This window comes from Orbicella franksi, chromosome 7, assembly GCF_964199315.1.
Source record: "Orbicella franksi chromosome 7, jaOrbFran1.1, whole genome shotgun sequence".
NCBI lineage: Eukaryota > Metazoa > Cnidaria > Anthozoa > Scleractinia > Merulinidae > Orbicella > Orbicella franksi.
In genome coordinates, this window is record NC_138151.1 from 26,346,525 (window position 1) to 26,365,693 (window position 19,169).

Consider the following 19,169-nt stretch of genomic DNA (forward strand, 5'->3'; position numbering starts at 1 on the left):
CATTTTGAAAACGGAGCTTTTCGAAAACGATGACATCACGATAGTCAGTTATTTCCCTGCCCGGGTTTTCCTCAAACACAATCCCAAATGGTCGGTGATTGTTGCGTTTTCAAATTTCTCTGGCGTAGTGTGGACGAAAAACATTTTTAATGTATTTCCAGAGTGAAAACGCCGTTTTCAAATTTCTCCGGTGGACGGACCTGAAGTTCTACCAGCAAAAAGAGATTCACTACATGAATTCACGATTTATAGAGTCTGATTGGTTCATTTTAGTTAGTGGCCCTCCAGGATGTCTTACTCGTACCACGATGTCGACACTGACGATTTACAACCAATACTTAAAGATTCAAATGGCAGAGATTTATTGGTCATAGAAATCTCTATCCTCAGTCTGGAGACCAAAAAATGCCCAAACTTAAGGTTACCGTATACCTTCAGGGGTGTCTCGCGTCCAAGCGATGTAGCGCGTCCGGTTTAAGCTGTAGATACCTAAGCCCCTATATCAAATTAAAGCTTATAGAGCTGGCTATCAAACCATACTAAAAATTTTGAAATAAAATGAATTGCCAATTTTTTCACGGCCACTAAATGCAAGCGTCCTAATCACCTTTTGGAAGCTACAAGTCAAAGCGAATTTTGTTTTTCGCCAATTTATATTTTTCCTCGGTTTCAGGACAAAAAGCGCTAAAAAAGCGTGTCTGCGTTTTTCCATATTCAATTGTAGTAAAAAGTTACAGAACATTTTCGAAATAGGATTTAAAAAATGTGAAGTGATCGTACAAAAATCGCTCTCGGAGAAAAAATATTTCGAAATAAACAATTCGCAGACACGTGTTTGTTTTTTATATGTTAATCTAGCTACTGTCCAAATTTGAGGGCAAACAAACAAATTCCGTTTGAGTTGTAACTCTTTAAAGTGTCTGTTTCAAGCGAAAAAATTTATCCGAGAAAACAGCGCTAAGAAAAATATCTTGCTTCGCAAACAAACTCCGCCCACAAACGCCTTCAACTGGGTTCTCAGATCACTGAGCCAATCAGCGCTTGGAAAATTTACTACCATTAACTCGCGGTGAAATGTACGCGTGAATCTGCAAAAAAACCTTGCGTTTCGCAATGCGCTCAAGGCGGAGAGATAATTTTTCTGCAGCTGGGTTTTTCTTGAAGCTGGTTTGGCAAAATGGGGAAGACGAAAAAGGATACGAACGCTAGAGTAGCTGGGCGACGAGAACAAACAAAAGAAAGCGCGGCAGAGCAAATGTGCATGGATAATATTCCAATGGATCTCAATGAGTTGGACGATTCATCGGTATCGAACTCAACAAAAGAGTCACTGTAAACATCGCTGTTACCGCTGTCGAGTTCCCAAATTTTACACAACCTTTCTCTTCTCTTGACTCGATCTTTTTGCCCGCTTGATACGTCCGTAGCTTCATCCGCGCGGCCAACTTTCGCTTCTTCACTCATTGATGTATTTTCATTCATTGTGTGCTGTTTCGAACTGGTAAACGGAGTTTCCGTGGTCCATGTTTACTTATAACTTAACAGAATTACATCTAATACGAAAAATGCTTGGATTAACAATGCTGATTAACTGAGTAGCCAGCCAATTCGTGGTATCCATATCGGTAATACTCCCGCGAAAGTAGTCTCGGTTGATTGCATACACTTCATAGGGCTGTCAATCAAGAGGGAACTTTTACTTCCGGCCATAACGTAAAACATCCATTTCTCCGCCAATATTAGGTTTTTTTCCAATTTTGTTTTCAGAAATTAGAGATAACTCTTCGACCATTAGTTTGAACCAAAAATCCAAATTTGAAGAAAATTGCCGATCTGAAGGTATACTGTAACCTTAAGTATAGAGGTTTTGCACGGCAGTCATGTTGCATGGCAGAAAAAATAGATTCTTTTTTCCTATGGGAATAAATGTTCTTTCTGACGCAAAACATTTTCATTGTTCCTGCCATGCTACATGGCTGCCGCGCAGAAACTTTTTTTTACAATAACTGTCTAATTTCTCGCGCGCTGATTGCCTCATTTTTATCATCAATAAGAGTACAGACTGATAAAACTTTAATTTATGCAAGCTTTGAAGTTCATCTTTCAGCTGTCAAACTGTCAACGTTCTAACCAATGAGATTTTATGGACTTTTTTAAGAAGCCAATCAAAACGCGAGAAAAGCTATTGACAATGTTCGAGTCATTTTGAATAATATTCACTTATCTTTGTCTACGGCAAGTTAACAGCGTCTTTTCCCCTCATTTATTCCATTTGGGGTCTTGTTATTGTAAGAAACAAATTGACGTCAGTTTTTTATGTATCTGTCCTCTTATTGATGACTAATTTTGTCATAACATTGTCAAAATTTTCTGCGGAACGACTCGCCTGCGGCTCGTGGTTCCACAACCACTTTGACAATGTTATGAGGCAATTTATCATCAATAGCTGGTTTTCACACGACTTCACCAAAATTCGAACTACAAAGCTATTGATCTTCCTGAGATTTTACTTTAATGATGTATAAGAGCAGCTGAAAACTAATATTCATACAAATTTCCGCTCCGAATGGGTTCTTGGTTTTCTGATACACTACGCTTGAATTTCTAAGCTTTTCCGTGACGCGGCATTTACATGACGACCTGGAGGGCTGTCATGATGGTTAAAAAAGTGACTTATTTCGGGGAATTTGGCTTTCTGAACAGTTCATGTCTTAGAAAAAGTATTATTTTAATGTTTTAGAGTTCCTCGAGGGGTAAATTCACGCTTTTGTAGCAAAACCCAGTGACAGATGTTTCTGTTGGTTTCCGGCCGCCATGTTGGTGCCCATACGGATGGGCACCAGCATGGCGTCTCCATACAAATCTCTATAAATTTAGGTAAAAAATTTCTCCACATATCTCGCATGGGAAAAATTGCTGTGACCAGAATTTTGGCGAGAGTCTTTGGATATTTACCCTCTTTCATTTCCCAGATTCTGGACAATATCTATTTACCGGTTTTGGTTTTTATTTTGATCTATTTTGAATCGCGTGACACTGAAAATCAGCAATAAGAGTACAGACGCATAAAAAACTGACGTCAATTTGTTAAATAGTGAGTCCATTTTCACTATTAAACAATTGCTATGTTCCTCTGGATTATAACTGCTCTCTTTATTTAACTATAAAAAGACTGTATTTAACTATAAAAAATGCGATGAAATATTTCCTAACGACCGTATTAAGAACATTATGTCAAAGAAACGACGTTTCGACGTTTAGCTAACGTCATTATCAAGTCAAAATGAGATTTGATAAGAAAAAGTGTATAAATACTAAACAGTAGTTAATCACAAAGGATAAAAAACCTAATCCAAGTTTAAACACAGCCTGACTCCATTCGTGCGAAACTCTTTGTCTGAAAGAACACTTTTTTCTATTTTTATTTCTCTCTGATTAACTATTGCTTTATTTAATATTTATAGTCTTTTATCAACTCTCATTCTGACTTGATAATGACGTTTATAGCTAAACGTAGAAACCAGTGTCTCAGTCTTCTAACATAATTTTCTGAATATGGATCAAAATATTGTTAAGAAATATTTCATCGCAGTTTTTTATTTATTAATGTCTTTATTTAGAAACCTTTTGTTTTAAATCTCCACTACTATAGTTTACGAATACAGCCTCGTCCCATCGCTCCAAGCCGGTCGTTCCCGGCCGTTTCGGCGTGTACGAGAGTACGGAATCGCAGGCATTCTCTACCAGGAACGCCAAACCGGCCGACAATGATAACGACAGTTGAGAAAAAACTGTATTTAATACAGCTACCTAATGTATTGCCTGATAAAATATCAGTTTACCATTTCAATTAACAGACTTTTTAGCTTAGGCGGCTTGTTGCCCCATTTCAGATCATGTGACGATACGTTTGAGAATTCTTACTTTCAAATTTTCAAATATTCGCGTGTATTTGAATGAATAATTTCAAGTTGGATAAAAGAACAATTCGTAAGAGAATATCACGTGGTCTGTAATGGGAAAACAAACCACCCAAGCTTAAAAGGTCTATTAGCAAAACTACCGAGCTACTAATATTTGTTGAAGCTATTCTTGAATCAACGAGCAGTATCGCACTTAAGGCAATTTATTTGTTGAAGTTATTCTTGAATCAGCGGGAAGTATCGCACTTAAGACAATTTATTTTTGTGAAGGAGCCCACTGCGTTATTGTTATGGCTATAAGCGCACCAAAGTAATAAAAATTTCCATTTGTCGCTTAACCAAGAAAGCATTGATCTGTCAGTTTATTTGTTCATTGCGAGTAACAACTATCAGAACAAAATTTGATAACAAAAACTAGTTTTCTTTCGACACCGTTGGTACTGTGGTTATGTAACTGTTTGCTTGTTTAAGGGACCAAGGCGAAACAATATACTACGTTCACATTCGTTTCCACGGCGCGCTTTGTTAAATTTTCCGCTTTTGCTAAACTTTTCTTTAGTGCTAACAATCTTCGGCAAAATATCAAACATGCGTGAGAACAAAATCAGATCGGAAGTCAGTGTCAAACTCAGTAGTGCCGTAGGTTTTTTTAACCGTTTCGGGTACCTAGGTAAAACGAAGTTTTAAATCAAGGAATTATTGGCTAAAATTCACGAAACACGTGCCTTGGAAGCTCAATTAGGGTTTCAAGTACTGTTTCTTACAGTATTGTTTTAAAATTGTTATAACTCTACAAAGTGCATAATTAAAAAATATACTCACAAAGTCGAAGATGCCATCATGGGCTTTTGGCGTGAGAAGATGACCCATATATCGCGATAATTCTCCCAAACCAGTGGGCGTAACTGAATAAAAGAAGTGACCGGCTCAAAGGCGGTGTTTTTAATAGTCTCCACAGTGCGTCAGTCTGCTGCCAAACGTCAACTGAGTTGAATGCTATGATATATGGTGCACTTAATAGGGGCGACAAATTCTCCAGAAGCTACCCAAAAATCCATGGCAGCACTTGTGTGCAGCAAAAGTAATTAGCATAGAATGGGCAAAATTAAAAACGTTCGCGGTATTTATGGAGACGGTACTCACTAATTGTCGTTTCTGTTTATTCTAGTCCACGCCTGTCTATCTCACATTGTCACGTATTGACAATAAAACGGGAAAAAAACACATTAAAAGCATTCTGGTAACTCTTCGCTTCGGGGAAGCGGGGAGGGGGGACTCCCTTTTAAAAGCTTTGTATATATGTCAAACGTAAAAAGGTATGAATTTTGAACTCAAATAGGATTAGTTTAAAACATTTTGGTCTGAAATGAGGAATGATTTCAACTGGGTACGTTCTTAGAAGCAACGATAATTTTAATTTTTTTCTCCACAAAGCCATTCCATATAAGCTGAGGTCATGTATACAGAGGTGTACTTATTTTAGGGACCTGAATTAGGGTATTCATTATTGGGTCAGGTCTTAAATATGATATCGAAGATATCAAATTTTTGGTCTGAAGTAGGTTAAGGGCTTAAAGAAGCAGGGGACACAAACCCACCGAAAAGTTCGGTACCCCCCCCCCCCCCGGCTTGTTTCCAAGTTTGTTTCTAAGCCTTCTCTATTAAAGGGACACTCGCGCGGAAGCAGACTGCTATTTGTATTTATTTTTTAGCACTTTTCTTAAGACAGTATTGTTAACCCGTAATACTGAGACCTGGTTTAAGCTTCGTTAAACACATACGGTCGTGCATTATTTTCACGAAAATGGATTTTTGATATTCACCTTTGCTAACCTACACGAAGATGAAATTTCCATGAATTTTACGCGCCAAATTAATTCGTTTTCTGCCGCTTTCATTCTGAATATTAAGTTACTCCAAGTCAGAAAACAATATGTATTGTTTCACTTCTAACAAAGCCGCCAGCTTATAAAATGAGCTTTTAGATCCCGGACTGGATTGGGGGAGGGGGCGCGCGGTGGGGCTCTCTTATAAAAATGACTGGCATATCGATGTTCATTAGAATTTTGAAAAACGCCCTTAAAAGTTACCAGCGCGTGACTGAAATTCATGTTTACCCCGAAGAGATATGACTCTCATTGATGAGCGTTAAGTGGCTTTAAGACTGGCCGGCCAAGAGCCACGTCCCAAGAAACATCATTTCTTGACAAGTAGTTCCTAGTTTGCGTCCCACTCTGAGAAGGTACCGTGATAGGTTACAGGACATATAGCAACTGTGACAAATTGAAATGGAATACCCTAAGCGAGATCAAAACACGATTTTTAACGCATTCATACCAGTGCCCACGTCAGTGTCATATAAAGTCCATCAACCGGCCGGGAGCCCGCGACTCTCATTTGTACTGCCCAATGACATAATGCTAAAATGACGTGGAGTGATACTTTAAACTAAAACCTCGTGGACTGTTTGATTAGACAGAATAACATTGAAACATAAAAATAAACAATACGGAAAAGAGACTAGAGTTTTAATTGTAAATAGAAACAAAGGAAAAACATGAGAAATTGAAACGATGAAAGAACGGGTATAACGTTTTTTGGCCACCATTGAAATAAGCTCACGTTTCGTTCAATTTCATGGCCACGTTGTTTGATTGTTGTTATATAATGCATTTGCCAGGAATGCAGTACACTAATGGATATGAAAACAATTTAACACAAAAGAAATTTTTTTTACAGGTTCTTTGTCCGGAATGTTTGAAGTACCCTCACTTAGTTATGAAGACACCTGAGATTCTGGCACGGAACTTCCCTTGATTTCGCCTTTTCATCATTTTCTATTTTGTTCAACATTTTAAAACTTTCAGGTAGGTTTAGTATCCTTCTGCTACTTTCCAAATATAAGGGCTTTGGATCGCAGTTAAGAGGAGACAAAGGATTCCGCTTGAACAAAAGGGCGGTAATGCGTCTGTTTGATTAACCATGGAAAAATGCAAAACAAAAAAGCAAATACTGTCAAATACATAAACAAAATAATTAATGTTTGCCATCATACCGAAATCAACCCAAGAAGAGTATGATCTATGCTTTGAATCAGACTCTAAAATCAGTGAACAGAAAAACCGCGACAAACCCTTATCCTTAAAAATACTTGGGCTCTCTTCTCGATGGATGTAAGGTAGATGATTGTTTTTATAATTAAAATAAATTTCGGTGTCGAATAACTCATCATCACTTACGTTGTTAGTGTTAGCTTAAACGCCTAAATGGAATCAAAGTGAAGAGTGAAAGGCTTTCTATAGCTTGGAAAATTTCCCTTCCGTTCAAACTAAAATCATGGTCGATGGAAAATGGCGCGTACTTCCATCAATTATACAGCAATTTGACAACGGTTTTGCTGTCCCAAACGAACACTCCTGAACGTCCAGAGCACTTTTAATTTATTGGTTTCACAACAGCTGTGCTTTGTGAAACAAAAGGCGAACTAAGATAAACAGCTGTAAAAAAGAAACAAAAGCCGTGTTATCCTTCTTTTTGTTCCAAATTGAATAACGAAACGTGCAAATAAAATAATCCCGCTTTTTGGACATTTTACTAATCAGTTGTCTCTGCATCATTATTCACAGATAAGTAAGACCATGGAAAATGCGTTAAATAACCACAGGACTGCAGAAACAGCATCCAAGCTTGCTGGACACTCCGGTGGATACTCAGTGATAACGCACGGTAAATAACAATAATGCGGGCGTTTTTCACATATCAGTGACATATCCAAGCTTGTTGGATACTCCGATGGATACTCAGTGATAACGCACGGCAAATAACAATAATGTGGGCGTTTTTTACATATCAGTGACATATCCAAGCTTGTTGGATACTCCGGTGGATACTCAGTGATAACGCACGGTAAATAAAAATAATGCGGGCGTTTTTTACATATCAGTTGTAAATGGGCAGATTCGCTAAATGAAGCTCCTAATTGATCAACGTAAATAGCTGAACGGGAATGGAAAACGGCTTACCTTGTTCTTTAGTTTTAAAGTGCCACTGAAACGAAATTTTCGTACTCTCTTTTATTTGCCCAGTTTATAGTTTCAAACGTGCTTAAAATAATGGTGAACTTTATTTCTGTCAAATCCTAACGGAAAGTGTTTTTTTTAGCTACTGAAATCGACTTTTTGGAGCAAAACTGTGTCCGGGCTCTGGAACCGAGTTTAAGGACCTTGTGACGTCACTGGTTGTATTCACGCGAGAAGCGCTATAGATTCTCTCTTGTTTTCACTTGATTTATGCAAGTTTATTCTTCATATTGTCATACCTGCTAGTTTTCTACCTTGTAATTTCTGTCCAGCCTTGACAGGAAATACACATCATAAACGTTGGAGGGCGCCAAAGAGTGTAGATTCACCAAAATAAATGCTACAGATTAGAACAGCTCAGTATACTTTTCGAACATCTTGAGTACTCGATTGGATATTTCGAAGACGCATGTGGCAACTTTTATATCACGTCCTGAAGCCTAAACACGATATTTCGTCGTCTGTTTCCAGCCTGGTTCTGAAATTTGCATTCTCACGTTGATCTAAGGTCTATTAACAAGGTTCGAATATATTCTCGGCAACTTTACTGCATTACAAGCCGCAAGCGCATCAGCCATCCGCACAATCACGAAGTTATTAACGGTCCACAAGTTTTGAGTCGAGTGCTTCTTTGCACACAGAGGGCATCTTTTTATGATACTAATAAGTGAGAGTTCTTGTGGTAGACAAAATGTATCTTTGAAAATTGTGATCCGCAGCGGGGTTTGCCATATCGCCGCATACGTATCAGTGTAAACAAAGCGGGAATTTCGCTTCTCTTTGGCACGTATCTCCCAATTGCAATATTTCACGGTCGATGGATTACTTTGAGTTCTTTAGGACATACTTATGTCTATGATCTTCATTTAATAGTATCCAAGTTCAAAGCAATTCGTTAAAACGTCACTAGTTTACACTCCTTTCGAAGGTTTATTAAACAGAATTTGAACCAATTTGCATATATGACCTTTCGGGGCCGACATTGTCACGCTTTCTCTCGTTTCCTAAAAACAAACCTGTAGGGTTATGGCAGCTTAGTTTACCTTTATAGTTTAAATTCGTTCCCTCATATAAAAGAACAGGGTTTCCTAAATTGTTGTTGTTGTGATAACTTGTAGGATGTAGCAGATACAACTGGACTAAAGGTCACTGTGACACAATCTCGTCCGCGGTGAAACTCACAACGCGTCCGGTTTCCTCGAAGCGAAGCGACTCGAAAACTCGAAGCGTTGTTGCTGCGATTCGTGCAGCAGAACTCCGGATAATATTTTCAAAAGCCGCTTTCTCTTGTTTTCATGTCTTTTTTACTTTATGAGTGTAGATATTGTTTAACTGAGTGCTGGCCATTTCGCCAAGAGTCCCGATCATTTTGCGATCTAACAACTCCCACTCGTTTGCTTGCTTACATAAAATATCCTGCAAATATCCAATTAAATGGACTGAAAAGCCCCAGGATCGACTCTTGACCTCTTCATGTCTAAGGCTACTGTTATTATCTGCTTTACAGCTCTGAGATGTCATTAAGATGTTTTTTGGGGGGGGCTTCGAACAGTATTCTCTTCTCCCATAATCACTCTAAATTTTCAGCGCGGCATGAAAGTAATACAACCACTGACGTCACTAGGCTGTTTTGGCCGCGCCAAGATGGCCGCCAATTTTGGGCTTAACCAGCCAACTTCGAACGGCTGAAAAAGCAGTTTTCGCTTACCGTATGCGAAAAAAAAGTTTGCAGTGTTTCCAAGTAAGGTTGAAACTTTATTACTAAGCAAAAATCTCATATACGAAAATTTCGTTTCAGTGGCACTTTAACTCTTCATGTCTACAGATCCTCTGGTCACTTTCAAAAGCAAATTAAACTGAATACAATGACGAAACAAATCATTGATTGGACATCGCAGAATGTCATATGAAGGTTTACTTGACGTAACTAATGGGTCATAACAAATGTTCCATATATTATTATAAGAAGACACGTTAATAGGCCATTTACGAGTTGTCATTTGCCTCTGTTTCAAAACGAGTCGTGGCTTCGCGCGAAACCATTCATATGGAAACGTGTTCCCGTTCTAAAAGGTTTTTATTTCTTCCCATTATTTCAGGTCAAGCCCGGATGTGCCATGCTTCAAACTACTCCACAGTGGGCCTAGCTTGTGGCTCGTCACCATTCAACGATATCGTTTCAACTAGGAACAAAGTACATCAGAATCCCCGTATGTATGTAGGTTAAGTTGACGTGACTAAACCTCTGCTTAAGATTCGCCAGTTTTAGTTACGAGATATCAAGCCTGTGCATCACAGACCATCGAACATTACAACAATGTTAATACACTTTATTATATAAACACCAGTGAAATACCAGGATTTTTCCTTTTACTAAAAAAATCATATCTTCATCGCGCGCAGTGAAGATACTATTTTATCTTTCACACTGTGAAGATATCATTCCTTTTTGATAACATTTTTCTTTTGTCTACTCCGATTAGTAAGAAGTGCATAATTTTAGATGCTTTTGCAATATTTTGAATCAAATGGTTTCTCTCTCTTTTTTGATATAGATCCGACCCCTTCCGTCAGAACGCATCTTCCTTCACAACAGTCTACAACAACACTGGGACTCGGGTGTGTTTCATCGCCTTTCAATAATGCGCCGTCGACAATCAAGCAAACGGCTCAAAGTTATCGTTTACCTCCTTTTCACAACTACTATCAGCCATATGTACAAAGTGCTGTGTGGCACACTGAGTACACGTGCAACACACGTGCAGCACAGCCAGTCTTCTATCCGGCTAAAGTTATGAAGGAGAACTGGAAACTGGAAACTGGTGATGGTCACACATCTCTAGGTCACGAAAGCTTTACCCATGGTTATACTCTCGTCTACCACTGCGATAACTTTCATTGTCCAAAACGGTCGCGGCAAGAGGAGGAGAATCTACTTAATAAGGCTCAGAAAAGGACACGGAAAGATCACTCCATTGCCGACATTCTTGACCTCCTTTCAGGGGAGCGCTGCGATAAAGAGTGCAAACAGTCTGAGAAAAATCAACTATCTCATTCGGTTGAAACAGACATACAAGAGCCTTCAACTGAAACAGCTCAAGAAAATGAACTTGAAAACCATGCTCTGAAACAAAGTGATCGAATTACGAAAACTAACTACGATGAAAATTCAGAACTAAAAAGTGGAAGATCTTCTCAAAATATATCCTCTATCCACTACATTGCGTCACCTAAACTTCAGTTGAGTCTATCTTCAATTGCAACAGAACACAGAGGGGAAAATCAAAGGCTAAGACCTGAAATTCCACCTAGGGCTAATGACTTCTGGGAGTCGATAAATAGACCTGATAGCGAGTGCAAGAGTAGATATGTAGGGACGGCCAAAAGGTGTCAAGAAAGTCAAAGAAATAAAGTCAAGAAAGTCAAGATGCGTGGTAATGAAAATCAGAGGGGCATACAGAGAATCACGTGTCACCCTTCACGTTCTGAAGGGTCCAAATACAGCAATACCATGTTCTTTAACAAAACTTGGGACAAAGATCGAGAGAGCAGTACCATGCCACCACAAAAACGCACGCCATTAGATGGCGATTCAAGGGCGTCTTTAAGGGTCCCGCAGCAAAAACAATTTGATGAAGCGCGTAGGTTGGGTTCGCAACAAAGTGAAGACAACAACACACAACTGTTAAATAGTTGGAGTGGGATTCACAATTCGTACCGTACAGAATTTGGTGATGTCACACAGCACGTGCAGACGATCGCAACGTCGAAAAGACTTGAAAACATCAATAAACATCGCATCATGAAGCAAAGGCCACGTAATTCAAAATTGCCACCTACTTCTAAATTCTCAAGTGATGAAGCAACTGATGTGGATAACACACTTCTACTAACAATCCCATTTAACCAAGACGAGAGCAGTCCGCAGCTAACATGTTCTGCACAACGTAACAAACCGGTTAATATCGTATATAAAGAAGGCAACCTTGCAGAAAATGATTGGGCTGGGGACAGTTGCGACCACAATTATCTCCCTAGAATTGTGGCCGTGCATACTATAGTTGAAGATCGCAGCGAAAAAACTCAACGAAAGGAGTTACGCGACGCCAAACGGTTGTCTTCAAATGAAAAGAAAGAGTGGAACAGTTTGTTAGCGGATTTATCGTCAAGCTGTCTGGATGGGTATTATGACGTCGAACATCAAAGATCTTCCCCTACTGGGCACGTTTACCCCACACTAAGTGTAAGTTACCAGCACTAGAGCCAACACATTTGATGAGAATTTCTGACAACAGAATTAGTTCATTAGTAGTTGACATATTTTTTCCAAAATCTAGGCAATGGCCGAGTGCTCGGAGCCAAAACGTACCGTCTTGAAAATCCGGGGGAGGGGTACTCCCTTATATGGGCTATATAGGTATGTGCGGTCCCAAAGGGTAGGGTTTTTCAGCCGTTTTAACCACCGCATAAATAGGGTATCGATTTTGGCCATTTTGGTTGAAATAGGGTATGGTTTTAGCACTCTAGTCTTGAATTGGGTATGTTTCTTAGAAGAAGCTACTTTTTAATCATTATCAATAAGACCGTCAACAAAAGCCCTTCATAACTTATGTTTAGGCCAATTGTGTCAGTCGCAACAGTCATAAATAGGCTATCGAATTTTGGGCAGGTCAGAAATAGGGTAGCAAAAAACGCAAATTTTGGTCATAAATAGGGTGAGAGTTTTAGGAAGTGGGCCGCACAGCCCCGCCCAACTTTTCTGGAAGTATCTCCCCCGCCCCCGGAGGACTTGAAAAGCGCTAAACCTCGAAACGCCCGTTCGCAAAATCGCTACGGCGGCTTCTTAACCTTTAAATCAACTTCACTTTGATAAACAGCAAAGTGCCGAGTTCAGCCACTCAGCAGCACCAATATAACCCGGTCACTGCCAAGAACTGATCAGCCTACCACCACTGGCAGTAGCTGAAATTCGTAACGTTCTATTCATTGATGGTTTGTTCATTTACAGCGTCTCCAATAACACTGACTATTTCAAACAGCAATGTTACCAAATTTCTATGCTGAGTACGCACTAAGTGGACCCCCCTGTAGTCTTTGATCAACTGGCTCACTCGGATGCAAGCAAACAAGAGGCACCTTTGGTGAAAACTCCGGTAAAAATGCTGAAAGACAACGACGATACAACTAGTGTAGATTCTTGCAGAAGATAACGAAGGACATGTAGAAAACAAATCGACAATTCAGGACCTTCTGCCATCAAAAGAACCAAGTGCTTCCATATAAAATAAGCTTAAACTTGCGTATAAAAACGGAAACCGTTGTCACACTACGTATACGATAGAGAATTTTAACAAAAAGGAGCGTGACGTTACGCTCCGTTCCGAATACCTCTAGAGGTAACCTACAAGAGGTTGCGATGAATTTGACATCCCTAGATGTACAAAGTGACGGATAAGTACAGCTCTGGTGACGTATAGGTCACTTTGGCCCGGAACCAACAACGGTTACAATTTCGCCATTTTCATGTATAAAGTAAAAAACGGACTTGTGCCCACTTATATAACAGAAATATCCAATACTACCAAAAAACGGTATAATCTGAGGAACGCTGATTTTTCGCACAGTTCATTATGGAAAACATTCTTTACGATATTTTGGGCTACATCTTTGAAACAAACTAGACCATCATGATAGAGAGAAGCCAAAGGTTAAGAGTTTTAAAAACAGTATTGAGAGTAAAGGCCTATCACTCTTAATACATCCATGATTGTACTCCGGCACGATTACTTGCTAAATTCACGTTTCCGACGATTGTTTTTTGTTCTACACTGAGAATTGATCCATATTTATTTTACACAGGGAAATTTATTACTCAATTCAAAACAACAACAAAAAAATGATAGTTCACCATAGTCGTTTGCGAGAAAATGACGATTTACCTCTAGTCAAAAGCTCGATAAACTAAATGGGAGAGCTCTAAGGTACATTTATAGTGGCCGATCGCCTACAAATGCTAGGGAATTAACTGAAAGAACTGGCTACACTCCAGCTTATCGACGTATACAAGATATGTTAATCTTAGCTTTTAAAGCTGTCAACAACCTTCTTCCTACATATTTAAGTGACTTGTTTACTATTCGTGAGAACATTAAGAATCTAAGGGGCGCCAACAAGCTTGTCATCCGTAAAGTTAACACCACCCGCTATGGGACTAAGTCCGTGGCCTACACTGCTTCAAAAGATTGGAATTCACTTCCGGAAACACTACGTTGTATGAAGTCACTTAAAGATTTTAAGATTGCGGTTAGATCTATTGTAAATTTACATATGTAAACCAGTCTTAGCTATTATATATTTATATCTTGTAATTTTTTAATTTCAATTTTCTTTCGTTTAAAGTTATTTTTCTCGATAAATTAGCATAATCTTGCTAGAGGCCTAATCAGCCTCATCAACCCGAGTTGAAATAAAGTTATCTATATATCTATCTATCTATCTATCTATCTAGGGCGAGGTCCAGCCGTAAAGAAAAAGCCGCCATTTTTTAATGCGCGCGCGCTAATCACGCGTGAAACTATGCGCAGTAGGGAGGCGCAATGCAATACTGAGAATGACCTTAACGTAACACCCCACATGGACATTTCGACAACGTATCGCAAGTTGGGTAAAATCGATTTTCACCTTCAGCCGGTGGAGTATCTAAACAGTTATCATTAGGTATAATTTACTCTTTTAACCTTGAAAAAGAAACCTTAAATAAGAGAACAAAAACATAATTTATTTTCTTTGCTTCTTGGACTAAGTGCAAATAGTTCCAAGTACAGCAGCTTAAAGTGAAGCAACCACAGTCTTTCACATTGAAGAATAAAAATCTCAATAACATATATGTATATATTACTTCAAAAATAACGTAAAATGCGCCATTGAACCGTAAATCGTGGCTTCGGCAAGGCATTGTTAGAAGACAAGCACTGGGTAGTACCTGAAAATTGCAGGAACTCGAAATCCCCGTCCCCGCTAAAAAACGCGATCTTCCTTTTGGCTCATAAATAATTGACAATGGAAGTACCACATATTTTACATCTATCGGAATCATTATAATCGGTTACTGAAAAGTTGAAATTGAATTTTACTTGCTTGACAATGTTGTCCGTTTTGCCGCTTAACAAGGAAAACGAGGCTTTTGAAGTTGAAGTAAATTACTCTACAGGAGGGAATCTAAACAATCGTTCACACTTGTAACCTTACTAAACTTAGCTGAAATTTTGGCCGAAAGTTAAAAATTAAGAAACTAAACACAATAAATGTATAAACGCCTGCTAACAGTTTCCCACGTGATGTAGCTTGCGTGGCCTGTCGAAGCATACATACATGTAACAGCAGAGAGGCGTAACCATCTCAATTAAGGTTGAAAAAATTTCCTCCTTTGTTGCTATTGCTAGACAAGGGTATTTACTACACAGCGGTTAGCGTGCGTAGCTTGGCGGTTTAAGCAATTTGAGCACGTGCTAAACAAGCGGCGAAGCCGCGAGGAACCGCCTGCCTGGATTACCCACGTTTTGATTGCCGCCCCCTATTACATATTTTGACATACTAATGACAGTTGTCAGTTTCAGTTGTCTCTCCTCCAGGTTCCTGGAGGTTCCTGCCTCACTGCACGTTTTCGCGGCTTCGCAGCTTTGTGCGCGCGCTCAAATTGCTTAAGGTGGCTCCATAGGGCAATCATTTATGGCGTTGCGCGCTGAAGTCTTATGTCTTGAATACTGCTTTTGCATTCGTTTTTGCACCCAGTCCTCTCAAACTTACAACATGTAATAAGCAATGATCAAATATCTTTACTAAAATTTTGGGTTTTACTCTTAAATTACAAATGCCCAAACAAAATTGTTTCGTCCTTTTTTTAATGGCTTTATTTGTGATTTTCTTGAATTTCCTTCAGTGAAATCTTCCAAAATTTTCACAGAACATCGCATCCTGCTGGATACGAAACTTAAACACGAAAAAAGTAGGGTTCGTACAGGCAGTTTTTTCGTTTTTTGCAAATTTATGTCTTTTACCGCTGCGAAAAAAACTGGTCTTATAGATTTCTCTTGAAAACGAGCTCCGACTAAAATAAAATATTAACTACCAGTCTGCCAAATTTTACGGAATTTCACCGAAGGAAGCGCGAGAAAATTCACTGTGTTTTGTTTTTTGTACTCATGTTGACTGCGTCATAAAATATCGAAAAACACTGACATTGAGCACTGAGCGCGCGCAGATCACTTGAGCTTTCGTCCTCCGCGCGCGTGCGGTCGCAAAACTATAGGGAGCCACCTTAAACCGCCAAGCTACGCAGGCTACACAGCGGTGAGTAATCGAGAAATAACTAAATCAAATAAAGTGTTTTGAAAGTTCTGACTATGTTAGGAAAATAGTATCGCACTTACGACAATTTAAAAGAGAGGAAACTTTTGTGTAAAACTCACCTATATTCGGAATGCTATGATGTTTCCCCGTTCAATTCGGCACTACTGAAAGCTTTGACAGACCACGTGCAACTTCGCCACGTTAATGATTTGGCAGAATTAATGCTGAAAGCTCTGGTTTCGTTGGTTACACATTTCAATAACTGCAGTCACGTGCTCCATTCTGCAAGGCTGCAGTTGTCTCACACCGTAGTACCAACACTTCCAGACATCTGAATACGTTTGGATCCGATTAAATAAAACAGAACTAAATTCAACCAAACAGAAATTAAAAACCTCATCGATAAGGTTGTCTGATATCAAGAGCCTCCCATGCACATGGTGGTCTCAGTTTGTAATAATTATTAGCCGTTGGCTTGGGGTTATCGCATTCCCACTTTAATGCATCATTTGAGTTTCAGAGCGAAGAGAAGTGATCAAAGGTTGTAATGTGCTCTTGGTGTGAATCATAACAGGCTGATTTGAGATTCTGCTCTACTCCGCCGAACTTCTGCCAGAAGTTTTTCCCGTTTTCTTATGAGTTCCTTGATGCGTATTTCCCGATCTAACGCAGGAGAATAACAGTGTTCCTTGCAGTTTGCGTTCAACGAATCACAAATAACAAGAGGGGCTATCGGCCGATCAGCGAAAAGACACATCTTTTTGCTTTGTTTAACATCATCAGCATCCGACTCTCTGTTTGAACTCCCTACGTCCGATACCAGAGGCGAAACAGACCAAACACCTAGTATCGAAACACAGAACGATACGAAACAGTTAGGGAATAGATGTGTTATGTCAGAACGCCAAGAATGAAAAAAAAAACATCTTCTACAAATAAAACGTCAAACTATTGTCCGATCATTTATAAACCTGTTACATTCAATTCTTCTAAACTCAAGCTTGAAATACACGTATGATTTGATATCGTTATTTCTTATAACTTTGGTTTTGAAAATTCTTTTAAAAATGCAAAAGTCCTTGTTGTAATAAGGAAGGCTACAAAAAAAAACTTTTGAAACCTCCAACCAGACTATATTATCGTTAACAATTATTCCATGAGCGGACATGCATTATTGGCTATAATCATCTCACCTCCAACAGAGCGCGAGTGGAATAATTGTTTTCTTAAAAACGCCTCCAAAATACAGAAAACTAAATAGAATAAAAACCTTAAACGTCCCCAAAAATTACGCGTACACTTATCATGTTTGTAGAATATGATATAATAGCACATATACCATGACGGCTAAGCCAATGAAAACTCTCGAATTGCATTATCCCCCCGGGATTATCCCATGATTGAGTTTTTGAAAATTCGTATCATCCTTCATAGCCGTATCATCTCAACAAGTTCCCTTTTTCTTAAGTTACACTGTACCTGCAGTTCTCTTAAAGATTACTTTGGTGCCTCTGGGAGATATTGAATCCGATCTTGAGCTTTTTGGAGAAACTACAGGTGTACACTTGTTTGATGACAATTCTGAAGTCGTCTCATCGGCACTTAGCGTCTCTTCACTATCAGTACGGTGGGAGCAAGAACCAAAATGCTCGCTCTTTATGTCGATTTTCCTTGGAATTGACTTCCGCGGCCGTTTCCGAGGAATTAAACAGTCAATTTTCTGTTTCTGGTTATCAGTTCCTGCCAGACACATTTCCAGCGAGGACTTACCAGCGGTTTTACCAATATTGCTACATGTCTCTTGACCCCTCTTCTTGTCTTCATCAGTGTCTATACTAGCAAATTTGCCACTAGCAGCGACTTTCAAAGTTTTAGTAGAAGACTTTCGCATACTTTCATAACTACAGCTTTCAATGATTTGTCCTTCACGGTTATTTTTCCCCGCTGTCAAGCCTTTTCCTGAGCATGGCTGTAAGTTCAGTTCGTCAGGACTTTTTTCTGCCAAGACACCAATGCTGAACCAATCAAGATATTCTAAGCTACCATTTCTGGTATTGCTGTCCTCAGAAAACGTAACAGTCTGAGTATCGATTTCACACGGGAGTGATAATTTTTCAGCAACAGAACACACTTCTGTGGCTGCATCTGCCGTCTTGAGATAGTCTTCGTTCTTGTTCATATGCCCACATCCCAACTCTCTTTCCTGCAATGCCCACATCCCAGCTCTCTTTCCTTCCATGCTTAAATTCCTTAACTTCTTCGGCTTGCTTCTGATCCCAATAATATTCCTAGGTAGCCTATCAATTATAGAGCTGTGCTCCTTGTTCAACTTCTCAGGTGACAAAGTGTGCACGGCGACCACCTTGGGCATGCTGTCATGATCATAAGCAACACCGCCAAACGTATTCACAAGGTCCTTTTCATCACTGAATTCACAACATTCGCCATGACTGCTTAACTCCATTCTTAAACCAGCCTGCCAGTGGGCATTTGAAACCTGCATCAAAATTGAATTTTATCACATATAGCAGTGGCAGACCCAGACCTTGAGCTAAGGGGGGGGGGGGGGGGGAGCGTTTTTTTTTTTGTTTTTTTTTTGCTTGCTCTGTCAGCTTTTACTCCTTCTGCAATTTATTTTACCTAAAATGAGGGGGGCCCTCCCCTAGATTCACCACTGTATAGCACAATAGGGTACGAGACAAGTCCAATTTAGTCAGTCAAGTAGAGAAAGTGACAGTTGCTGGCAAAAATGCAGTCTCTAACAACTGACTGAATTAAATGCCGCTTAGCAACAGGACATTTCCCTATTAACCTTTGC

General features: G+C 39.4%; 3 protein-coding genes across 3 annotated transcripts in view; 1 reads left to right on the forward strand and 2 right to left on the reverse strand.

Annotated features, from left to right (window-relative positions):
• The window catches only part of LOC145491797 (uncharacterized), a 25,322-nt gene extending 19,779 nt beyond the window's left edge, over positions 1-5,543 (reverse strand). Inside the window, exon 1 of the mRNA XM_081471061.1 lies at positions 4,746-5,543. The gene's annotated coding sequence lies outside the window, so the exon portion shown is untranslated. The remainder of the gene's footprint in view (positions 1-4,745) is intronic.
• A 4,445-nt stretch (positions 5,544-9,988) lies between these two features.
• Positions 9,989-12,966, forward strand: LOC145493280 (uncharacterized). Its single transcript, XM_081472706.1, has 2 exons — positions 9,989-12,245; positions 12,880-12,966. The coding sequence occupies exons 1-2, from the start codon at positions 10,506-10,508 to the stop codon at positions 12,916-12,918; spliced, it is 1,779 nt and encodes a 592-aa protein (XP_081328832.1). The 5' UTR covers positions 9,989-10,505; the 3' UTR covers positions 12,919-12,966.
• A 3,739-nt stretch (positions 12,967-16,705) lies between these two features.
• Positions 16,706-18,894, reverse strand: LOC145492706 (uncharacterized). The gene is made up of 2 exons (XM_081472106.1): positions 17,824-18,894; positions 16,706-17,280 (listed from the first exon to the last, which is right to left on the reverse strand). The coding sequence occupies exons 1-2, from the start codon at positions 18,852-18,854 to the stop codon at positions 16,917-16,919; spliced, it is 1,395 nt and encodes a 464-aa protein (XP_081328232.1). The 5' UTR covers positions 18,855-18,894; the 3' UTR covers positions 16,706-16,916.
• Positions 18,895-19,169: the final 275 nt, after the last annotated feature.

What these genes read in the sequence shown, in the direction of transcription:
- LOC145493280 (XM_081472706.1), top strand. Translation starts at nt 10,506, where the DNA reads ATGCTTTTGCAATATTTTGAATCAAATGGTTTCTCTCTCTTTTTTGAT. An exon ending in ACGTTTACCCCACACTAAGT is followed by an intron (nt 12,246 to 12,879) that starts GTAAGTTACCAG and finishes TTTGATAAACAG; the next exon opens with CAAAGTGCCGAGTTCAGCCA.
- LOC145492706 (XM_081472106.1), bottom strand. Translation starts at nt 18,854, where the DNA reads ATGCAGGTTTCAAATGCCCACTGGCAGGCTGGTTTAAGAATGGAGTTA. An exon ending in AAGAGAACTGCAGGTACAGT is followed by an intron (nt 17,281 to 17,823) that starts GTAACTTAAGAA and finishes TTTTATTTGTAG; the next exon opens with AAGATGTTTTTTTTTTCATT.